Genomic DNA, 11,659 nt, shown 5'->3' on the forward strand with positions numbered 1-11,659 from the left:
GTGGTTCCATCCTCATCAGCACGGAATGCAAGGGATGCTCTGCTTCACTTACTGTTGTCTTCATTCCTAATGCTGAAACAGCTGCACCAAAGCCAAGGTCTTCATCGCCAGTCTTCTCACTGTTGTGCTTGCGGGTAGGTGGGCTGGAACCAGTTGAAGAAACAACTGGTGCACAGAGGACATCAAATATGAAGCTAGCTAACATGAGAGGAAGGACAGGTCTGTAACCACAGTAGGTTCCATCTCTGAGCTGCTCAGCCCTCTCTCTGATGAGTGACATTTCCGCATGACCGATAGGAAGTTTCTTCAACAGAGCCACGATATCTGACTCTTGGTAAGCCAGTTTCACCTCTAAAGCTTTTGTAGAAGCAGGTGGCCTCTGAAGTTCCAGGGAGAACATCCCAGTGTTGAAAGCCAAGTTATGGAGCTCCGGTCTATCGCTGAGGACAGTGATGAGGAAGGCAGCTTTTGACAACGTATTTGTGGCGATTTGTGTCTGACGGCCTGTTGACACTTTATTCTTCTTGCCCTTGGTCTGTGGTTGTTCCACTTTTAGGTCTGGAGGGTTCGCCATTAGTTCATTTGCTAGATCAACAGCCAGTCGACATGCTTCATTATGGTATCCATGAGCATAAAGAGCCTCGGCACATGCAAAAAGCACCTCCATACGTCCCTCTTGCTCTAATGGTTTGATCCCTGCAAAGATGTCTGACTCTTCATCGTGGTTGTAAACCCGTTGTCGATCCGCTCCCTCTTCCGAAGTGGGGCTCATGTAGTAAACCTGGTAGTCATCTTCACAACCCTCTTGTCCATTTCCCTGTGCTGCTTCTTGTTGAGCATTTGAGCACACCGTGGGTGCCCTGTTTTCTGCCGCTGCTCCAGCACACATTTCCTGCACAGGGCCTTGAGGAGACTTTGGAAAAAAGGAGTTATTGCATGGCTGGTCACAGGTAACAGAGTCCAAATCTTGGCTCTCTTCAGCGTTCACATCTTGATCCTCGAACCTACTGAAAACATCACCCTCAGCCATGTCTGTATCTTTAAAGGGTATGTCGGCTAAAGCAGGATTTATTGCATGAGCACCGTCTGAAGTTATGGTATTGTAACACAAAGATGCCTATGCGTGTGTTTGTATGTGACTTATAGGCTTCGATACGCCTGAACCGATTTTCCGGAAAATTTCCACAGATGTACTTTAGACGTCCACGAGTGGATTTAGTTATATTTTGTGTCCAGCACCCTTAATAAATGCCAACAGCATTGATAAACATTCACTGGTCTGCTTTGGTGGGTTCTCTAACCCCCTCTGGCGGCTTAATTGGTTATTCAGCTCCCGATCACTCACCACTCCAACTACAATCTTCTATCAGCCCAACGACATCGGGCCATTTTCCTTGTACCAAAATAATTTTCAAAATAGACAAAAATCACAACAAAATAAATTCTCCTCAATATAATACTCATAATTTAATGTTATTGTCAAAAAGTATTTGCGTTAATGTCCGTTGATGAATATGAGATAGCGTTCCAAACCTATTGGTTTAAATCTGAATGGAGACTTATGGTTGTGAACTGGGTTCAGAGGTCACCCGACTCAGGCACAAGTGCCATATCCAGGATCACGACCTCATCGGAGCCCCACCCCCTGGCGGCCCTGTTGAAGGAGGGCCGGCCTTTCAGCTGGGGGAAGTCCGGCACGGCCGATTCTGCCTTCGTGGTCGCAGTGGCCTCGCCGAAGCCACCGAATGGGATGGCCACCCTGTTGAAGCTTTTGTAGTCTGGCATCTCCGCCGGCAGCTCCGGTCGGAGGTTGGCAACGGCCTGAGGCTGTTCCCTGAAAAGCGTTCGGTCCCACGGCGAGTGGTAAGATTTGGGGATCGCCGTGCTGTTAAACTTCTCCGGGGGGACGTCTTTCAAAGGGCCACCGTATCCAGGTGCGATGCTGTGCGGATCTGGAGTCACGGCGGTTCCTGCCCGGCGCGCTCGGCCCATGACAGAGTCTTTCTCAACAGTGCCGCACTCCAAAATGGCTTTATCCGCTGGCGAGAATGTCGAGTTGTCAGGATGTGGCTTGGATACGCTGGGGACATTCTCGAATGTGTACTTGTCGGAGCGCTGCTGCCGCATCTTAAAAAGGTGTGAGGCCCGCCCAGACGCCAGCGTCAACTCCTTATGTCATTGTAGGCTGCGGTGGACACCAAGTATCTCCCAGAGACATGTACGACATTCACGTCACAGTTTACGGGTGCCAAATGATAATACCAGTAATGGTGGTGCCAGGCCAGACAGAACAGATGATCCTTGGCAGCAATGCCATCAAATATATTTTGACTCAATTGAAAAGTACAGATGGCTATTGGAGATTAGTTTCCACTCCTGACAACGGTCTGTCCGATCACCACAGTCAATTCCTGTCAATGCTTTCCAACACAGAGAGATGGAGAGGTGATTGCATTCCTGACAAGGTAGGGACAGTAAAAATCAAGAGTTGCGTGACGCTGAATCCACGGACCGAGTACGTCATTTGGGGCAAGTTACCTGAGTTGGCCGGGACGTCTGCGGGCAGCACAGTGGTCGTTGAGCCAACCCAATCAAAGGCCGGGCCCAGACAAGTCCTTGTCGGACGAGTTGTTACTCCACTCTGGGGAGATGGATGGGTGCCTGTTAAAGTCTTTAATCCCACGGACAGAGTTGTTGTGCTGAGGAGAAACAGGAAAATTGCAGATGTGTCTCCTTGTATCGCAGCGGAAGACCTGCCCAATGCAGAGGAGGTCAAGTGCAACGTGCAGAGTGTACAGAGCAAAGAGGTCCGACCCAGGTCAGAAGAGGACATGATGCGTACATTGGAAGCTCTGGGACTGCAAGACATTGACCTGAAGTCATGTGAGGTTTCGCTGCAGTGTAAAGACAAGCTCCTTCATATCATCGAACAATCCGGGTCACGGCACCAATGTAACCGCGGTGTACGTGTCCCACCAAAGATCCACATTCACGCTGGACTGGATGATGAGGTTTTTATTATTACAGTTTCTGCAAATGGATGAGTCACAACATTAGCTTTTTCTGCTGGGTCAGATCTCTTTGATCTCTTTGTAGTACTCTGGTAAAACTGACAACAAAGCATATCAAAGAGCTTTCTTTTCACTTTACAGAAAATACATTTTAGAATATCACAATACATGTATAAATCTTTGCATTTTAACAAGATACTTTTAACAAGAGATCGTATAGTGGATTTTTAACGTTTACAATGAATTCAACATGTTTTTCTTTACTCTGAATTTTAACCAACATCATCCTTTTTTTAATGTATATGAAAAATAGGAATAAAAACAATAATGAGTATAAAAATGGGTACAATTTACCTGCAAATGGATGAGTCACAACATTAGCTTTTTCTGCTGGGTCAGATCTCTTTGATCTCTACAAGGGGAATTAATATTTAGTAAAACAGAAACAAAACGAAAATAAACCTAAACAGCTTGACAATATCAATCACATTACTATGCATGTTGAGAGATTTGTCAGCTGGGGTTATAAAGTTTAAAATTAACTTATTTTGTGGAGCACCAAAAGATATGTCTTACCTTTGTAGTACTCTGGTAAAACTGACAACAAACCCCACCTCCTGGTCACATGTTAGAAGCCAAAACCAAACCCCACCCCATACCAGCAGATGGCACTGTTGGACTCAGCATTGCAGGACATTTACCAAAAACTATACACATATTTTAGCAGGAATTTCAATAAAATAAAAGTTATTATCACACCCGTTACATTTACAATATGATTATTTCATGTGAGATCAGAATGCATTAGTTTTCATCATGCATTATGAGTAATGTCTCCGAATTTCACGTGGAAATACAGTTGAAACAAATTACTATCACACAGTCCACTGCCTTCTCTGTAAACACATATTAAGTAAACTAATTACCTTTTCAAAATGTTGTCCAAATGTGGAGACAATTCTAAAGCATATGTGATGCTGGCCAATAGAAGGCTCTTACAGCCATAAGAATAACATGTCAATTTTGTGTATCTATTCACTATCAAATAATTATCCAGAACACATCCTATAATTTCTCACATCAACTTGTTGAGCATCCTATACACAGTTGTTTTTGTGCAATACACAAGCATTAAGTAATTCTTGTTTTTTCCACCCAACCTAAAGGCCAATGTAGAACGTCCCGTGGAAGAGCTGGCCACCATCACAGCTACCACGCCATCCACACCGACGGGCACGTCGTTGGCATCTTCTAATCCGGCGCCAAACCCCAAATCACCCAGAAAAAAAAGGAAGCACGATACACTCCTTGACTTTTTGAAAGCGGAGTCTGCCGGAGTGAGGAAAAGGCTCGAGGAAACTGTGGCCAAAACTGAGCGGTTCCCGTCCTTTTTGGGAAGCTCGTGGACAAATTTCCAGAACAGTGACATCCCTGCAATGTTTCCCTTTGTTTTATAAAAGGAAAATATTTTATTTTATTAAGAACTCAATGATGTTCCAGTTTGTGTTTTCCAGCTTTATGGAAGTATTGGTATATTTTTGTTACAATTTGTGACATATTATTTATTTACTATTATGTATTTCGGCCCAATGTGATTTTGTTTTTCTGAAAGTAAACTATTATTTAAACTGGAGTGATTTGTAGTTGTTTTCTGTCCAACAGTCACATAGTTCACACACAGTATCTCACATCATTATGAAATAAACCACCAAGGTGTTACTCAAAATAAAGATGTTTATTGAATAGTAATGCAGAAAAGCACGGAATGCAAATGTGGGTCTGACTTCCAAAGCCTAAAACATGGCTTTTGGGCAATTTATTCCATATTAACTGTGGACAATTCTGTGTATCGTGGACCTGGGAACCCTGAAGACCCGTGACACCACACGGTAGGACAGACCGTGGGCCAGCCAGTATAGGCCCTCCAGCCATGGCCCTGTTCCCTCTTTAGCAGCTCCTGCAGGGCCCACATGACCTTCTTGCTCAACCTTAAGTCCTGAATGAGTTTTGACTTCACATCGAACCATAAGCACAGGATGGGAACATTCCTGTCCAACCTGTCCACGCTTATGGGACAGCCACTCTGGAACACAATAGATAACAGACAATTTAGACATAAATGTGGGCATAGATGATGTAAGCATCATGAAAACATGTTGAAATGAGCTTTTTTATATCCAATGACAACTCTTTTGAATTAAATTCCTTATGAACCAAGGTTTTTGGGTCGTACAGGGAAGTTTGGTGACGATATTATGTCAGCTTAAGGGTCAGGTGGACTGTTCTTGTGTTTGTTTACTTTTCATCATGTCACACACTAAAGACCCCTACTATATGTCATAAAATGGCATTAAGATACTAATAAGTAGATTGCCATTTATGTCTACACAAACATAAGGTATTATGTGAACGTGCATTGTATGTTAACTTTTACTGTATTTGACCGAACGGGTCATTTTTTTAATGAGTGTACGTACCTTGTAAAGATGAATCAGCACTACATAGCGCCGAAGCTGTCTTCAGTATAGCACATTTCTCCTCCGTTTATTGGAGACACGGAAAAGATGATGAGCTTTCAGGCAATCGGTAATAACACAGCAGTAGCGGGCATTTTTAACATTGCACGAACTCTCCAACTGACACACTACAAGTTGAGACTCGAGTTGTTTACATGTGACGTAGACCAATACGTCACTGAGGTCTACAGCCAATTAATATTACCGCCATCTCCTGGACAGGGGTGGAACCTTGCAAGTCTTGTCCAAGCCATCTCCGCTTTGCACTTCACTCGCGGAGGGCACTCCTCTTCGAGGGACCTCACTGGAGGGTCCTCAGGGCCGAGTGAGAGAAATGGGATTGGGCCAATGACTTAGTTGCCACACTTGGGATTATGGCTGCTCACTGTTGTTTCAAGCGTTGCTCACCGACTTTGTGTGAACGCTCACACCCGTGGAAAATTAGAGGGAACATTGGTTGAGACTGCCCTTCACAATCTAAATCGAACATAGCATTACTTCGTTGCTTTGGCTTGGCATACACTTACATTGGAACAAGACGGAGAAGATTAGCATGGGCCTATTAGAGTATGAGACGGTGTTATCTTCTTTTTATACATAATTTAGAGATTCAAATATTGTCATGCCACTACTACACGATAAAATGTATAATGCACCGTGAGAACTAAATCAGGGGTAAAAGCTTCAGTTTTCAGAAGAGTCAGTCTCCTCTGTGGAGCCGTCACTCTCCACCTCCATCTTCCTCCTGTGGTGGATGTTCCGTCTGGGTGAGGCTTTCCTCTGTACCTCCTTCAGCATCCCCACTGCACCGCCACTGCTGTTGCTGCTAGGGCTGATTGAAATTTGGGCAATACTGCGGGGCGAATCGGAGAGCAACAAAAACAACAGCGGGGAGAATAAATATTGGAGGAATTCATAAACAGTGATAGATTGCAGTATAAATATTTTGCATGACTTACAGTTTGTCCAATTCCTGGTCCATTTCTGGGTCATTCAGTACCTCAGTTTTACTGGGTAGAACTCCTGTGAATACCAAAGGAACACTAAATACCGCATTTTCTGAACTATAAGGCACACTTAAAAACAATGCAAAATTATTTTCACGTTTGAATAATTTGACTCATGTACTATTGCAAAGGTTGCACGGCATACAAACGTCGTTTGTTCTTACAATTCTTTCACAAGATATCCATTTCTTTTTTATCCCTGGTATCTTTTGTCGCATAATATTAACATTTTTGGGGGCTTAGTTAGTCGGTTGTAAGATACAGAACTGTACTTAATCACATTTTTTTAGAGGAAGTACAATGTTGGCAACAAGATTCACTTGATATCATTGGAAATTATGTGAATGCAACACAAACTTTTTCTTCTTTTTCCCTGTTTGTTTCTATTTTTCTTAATTCATTTAAAAAAATCTCATGGTGATTATGTTTTACTAGCTGTTACTTTTTTCTTTTTGTTCTCTATTTACTTTTTTCCTTTGTTTCTTTCTTTTCTTTGTTTCTGTTTTTATTTTCTGAAATGTTCCTTTTTTTCTCTTCCTTTTTCTTTTTTTCTCAGCGTTTCACTACTTTTTCATTTTGGTATTTTTTTTCTTTTTTGTTCTATTCCCCTTATTTTAAGTCATTTTGTGAATAATTTTACAAAATATTTGGTCATATAGGGATTAAAGAAGCAAAAACAACCTAAAGAGCCGTTTAGGACCTGAAAGAGCCGGTTCCTTTTAGTGAGCCGAGCCGAAGGAGCCGGTTCTCGACAAACTCTACTAACTTTACTCAACTTCGTTCTACTTCGACTCGACTTCAGAATACAGCATTTAGGACACAACGTCAGGGGAGCCCGTGTCTTTTTACCTTCATGCACTGTAACTTTGACTTAAGTCGCTTCTTAATTAGTAATTTTGAGCCCTCATTTTTGTGCGCTGGCTAGATTTTCTTGTGCACTGAGAATGTGCGAGCAGTGCGCAATTGCGCACGCGCGCAGCTTAGAGGGAACACTGGTGTCAAGTCACGTTTTGTATAGCCCTTAATAACAAGGAGTCTCAAAGAGCTGTGTGCCGAATAACCCAGTGCGCCTTATATGCCGAAATATACGGTGGATAAACTAGGAAGTGCATGGTAACACCTCATACAGTAACTGTTCTGCATTTGAGAAACATATAGAGTGGTCTTCGAGTCCTTTCTTGTAATTAACATGCTAATTGTACCAACATGCTTGTTACATTTCAACCAATGATGAAAGGGGTTCTTAAAATAACCAAAATGCAACAATAGTATTTATTTTGTCTTCACCCAATTTTTAGGGATCTGTCATTTATATGAGAGCTTTTCATCCAACAGTTTGTAATTTTTTTATTGTATATGTTTTACTGATTCGGTAACAGACGTTTTTCACAAATTGGGAGGGCCTGAAAATTGTTGCCATTTTGACAAACTTTTGAATGCCAACAGTAAGCTTAGTTTTGTAGACATGTAGGCAAATTATATAACAAAATAGAGCTTCACCATCATCTTTCATAGTATGTTTTTAGCTTTTCTTCCCCTGAGATTCGATCTGCAACCTCAGTGGAACTGCTTAAATCTAGGCTAAAAACACACTTCTATTCTATAGCACAGGGGTGTCAAACTCATTTGAACTCGGGGGCCACACGATAGAACAAACATTCTGTCGGGGGCCGGACAAGTAGATTAAAGAGAAAGAAAAAGAGAGATAAAGAAATAAGAGAAAGAGGGAGGGAGAAGGAGAGAGAGGGCGGGACAAAGAAAGAAAAAGACAAGAGGGAAAGAGCGTGAGAAACAAAAGATAAAAAGTTGTGAGAGAGGGGGAAAGAAAGGGAGCGGAAGAAAGAAATCCAAAGAGAAATAGAAAGACAGAAGGAGAGAAAAGAGAAAACAAAGCGCGAAGGGTATTAAGAGAGAAAGAGAGAAAAGGAAAAAAGGAAGTAAGAGCAAAATAGGTTAAAAGACACAGAGAGGAGACAGAGGGCAACAAAGGATGAGAAAAAGAGAGACGCAGAGAGTGAAAGAGACAGAGACAGAGTGGGAGAAAAGGTGTGGGAGAGAGAGAGAGAGAGAAAGAAATTCAAAGAGAAATAGAAAGACAGAAGGAGAGAATAGAGAAAACAAAGCGCGAAGGGTATAAAGAGAGAAAGAGAAAAGAGAGAAAAGGAAAAAAGGAAGTAAGAGCAAAAGAGGTTAAAAGACACAGAGAGAGAAAGAGAGAGAGTGGGAGAAAAGGGGTGGAAGAGAGAGAGAGAGAGAGAGAGAGAGAGAGAGAGAGAGAGAGAGAGAGAGAAATAAATAAATACAAGTACAGTGTCTTTGTGAGAGGCACCTGGCTTTGGCAACATCAAGTGGACATATTTCAACCTGCAGCTTGTTTTTCTCTTGCGCTTCTCAGAGTGTTGTCTCGCGGGCCGGATTCAATCCCTTAGCGGGCCTGATCTGGCCCGCGGGCCGCCTCTTTGACACCTGTGCTATAGCATATGAATAACCTATATTCAATAGGGACAATATCTGTGTATTCTTTTTTATTGCAACATCCATTGCAGCCTGGTCATCCTGGAACAGGGATTACCCCCTTCTCAAGGTTTCTTCATTTTCCTCATCTTGTGGTTTTTGAGTTTTTCCTTGCCCTTATGTAGATTGTAGATCAGGGGTTGGTGTAATAATAGTGTTGTTTGCAGCCCTTTGAGACTCTTTGTGATTAAGGGCTATACAAATAAACATTGTTTTGTAAACAACAGTTGAACATTGCTAAGTTTCTTGAAAATACTCACTTCCTAGAAAACCTTTGAGAAAAATGGCTTTTTGTGAAATGATGCATTTCAAGCAGAACTTTCATTTCAGTGCCCTTTTTTACATTTGTGATGCCTCCAATGTGTAAACGATGCTTTCCATAAACAACACAAAGGCAATTTGATTGCATTTTATTGCTAGAACACTAAACTGATGCGTGATGCAGCGCCCAATGTTTCTGGTTACGCAATCACATAATTTTGATCACCATGGCAATCGCATTCCCTCGGGCAACCGCGTTCCCGTGGACGTGCACGTAACGTCACACCCTCTGACCAGATGATAAAACCCCATCACCTTTTTTTAAATGAAAAAGTTCTGTTGAACAGTTAACAGTTGTATATATCCATGGACTTCATGTCTCACCACACTTCACTATGCCTACTTGCCATATGGGACCACCTACACACACTCATTTGCTGGATACAGGAAGCAACACTATGAACTGGGGGCTTCCTCGATGTGTGGACAAAGATCTGCTCACAGCCACTCCTGCCATCTAATGGTGATTTATCATATTGAAACCATTCCGAGAGGCTTGATTTTTAGCGACGAGCAGAAAAAAAACCTTTATAATAGTTATTTAAAATAAAACAATAAAAACATATTTTTACGTTTTGGCACAAGGGACAAGGTTTTTTGCGAACGTATTTGTACGTTATGGCATTGAATAAGGTAAATCAACTAGATATAAATAATGTTTGGTTTCACTATTATTTGTGCCAGTTGTGCTTTTGAGGAACACATAGAATGATCTTGGGGCGCCCTCTTTTGGTTAACATGTTAATCGTTTGCTGCTAAAGGGAAAAAAGGAAAAACGCATAACTTCGACACCAGCACAAATGGCGACTTTCAAATGCTCATTGCTTATCATTTTTTTTGTTGTTGCACGTCGTTCACTAGCTGTCAAAAAAGCGGACACTTCAGGGTAAGGACAGCACGGTAATTATTTATGAATGACTTAATTTTAGAAGTGAAAACAGATGTCATAATGTTAATTTATTTCACATGAAGTCAATTATTTTATGCAACCCTAGCTCTTACCGTACTATTAACTCCATGCACCTTATAGTTTAGTACAGTGCACCTTATATGTGTATGGAAGAAAAATCACAATACAGTGGAACCTCGGTTCTCGACCATAATCCGTTCCAGAACCCTGTTCGAAAACCGATTTGTTCGATCACCAAAATCGTTTTCCCCATTAAAAGTAATCTAAAATCTATTTAATCCGTTCCAACACCCTGAATGTTTACCATGAACGTAAACATGAAGCTAACCCAGGCTAATCGTACGTTCGCGTTAGCTTAATCTTCTGTACGAAAGATTACGCTAACATGAACGTGTAAAAATAAAAAAATCAGGTCTTTTACACGTCATTTAGCACCCGGGTCTCCACAAAAAGTGGTGAGCCGTTAAAGGATAAAGAAAAGAATTATGAATAGGATTTCTTACCTTTGTGGTGGTCTGCAGAAGCCATGCTCTATTCCCTCGAAAGAAGGGAAACTCGCACACCTCATTCATATTTGGCTATTATTTCTTTCTTAAATGCAATAGTTGTACGCACTACTCTTCCTTTTACACCTGTAGCAACTTTGCTGCTTGCACCGACCTTCTTCGGAGGCATAATTAGGGGCTAAAACACTCCGTTCACCGATATTAAAAGCGAAAGCGGAAAGAAGTGCGCGCGCACGTGATAACAGTTCTTCACGAGGGGTGGGGGCAATCTACACGATCTACACCCGTACGCCGCTCAGCATCGCACCCTAGCGTACCGGCGTTCGAACTCCGATTTTTTGAACGAAAAGCGAAGCAAGAATTTCTCGAAATTTTGGGTCGAGAATTGATTTGTTCGAACTGAGAGGCGTTCCAAAAACGAGGTTCCACTGTATATTATTTTTGAGGGTTGTGCCTTCTAATGCGGCGCACTTTATAGAAAATACAGTACATCAGTCTGTGTTGCATTAAAGAATTAATTCAAGGAAAATACACCATAACAAGAAAATAAATGCACATATATGTTTCTCAGCAACAAAAATAAAGTCAAGAAGACCAAGGATACAGGAATAACAATTGCAGGATATACAGTAATGATATGAAAATATTTACCAATGATTTGGTTGATGGTTTCCTGTTTAGCCAGGCTCATCAGAAAGCTGAAGAATGAGACCTTGTCAGTCTGTTGTAGTGTTTCTTGTAAGCAGGACCTGGGAGGGTGACTACACACCATGCATGCAAACACACATATACAAACATATAAGCAAGGATGAAAAATCACAATTTGGGTTAAGTGGAAAGAAAGATCTGACCAATGGAAAATGCTTGCATGAGG

General features: G+C 41.8%; 1 protein-coding gene and 1 pseudogene across 1 annotated transcript in view; both read right to left on the reverse strand.

The window, feature by feature from the left end:
* Window positions 1–1,114: 1,114 nt before the first annotated feature.
* LOC148362350 (myozenin-2 pseudogene) lies at window positions 1,115–3,294 on the reverse strand (annotated as a pseudogene).
* A 2,586-nt stretch (window positions 3,295–5,880) lies between these two features.
* Window positions 5,881–11,659, reverse strand: part of cstpp1 (centriolar satellite-associated tubulin polyglutamylase complex regulator 1) — an 18,977-nt gene continuing 13,198 nt past the window's right edge. The window contains exons 7-9 of the mRNA XM_088339235.1: window positions 11,437–11,546; window positions 6,487–6,550; window positions 5,881–6,380 (exon numbers count right to left, since the gene is read on the reverse strand). Coding sequence (XP_088195361.1) covers window positions 6,212–6,380; window positions 6,487–6,550; window positions 11,437–11,546 — 343 coding nt within the window. The 3' untranslated portion in view covers window positions 5,881–6,211. The remainder of the gene's footprint in view (window positions 6,381–6,486; window positions 6,551–11,436; window positions 11,547–11,659) is intronic.

This window comes from Urocampus carinirostris, chromosome 7, assembly GCF_059441175.1.
Source record: "Urocampus carinirostris isolate Australia breed hairy pipefish chromosome 7, RoL_Ucar_1.0, whole genome shotgun sequence".
In the NCBI taxonomy this organism is placed as follows: domain Eukaryota; kingdom Metazoa; phylum Chordata; class Actinopteri; order Syngnathiformes; family Syngnathidae; genus Urocampus; species Urocampus carinirostris.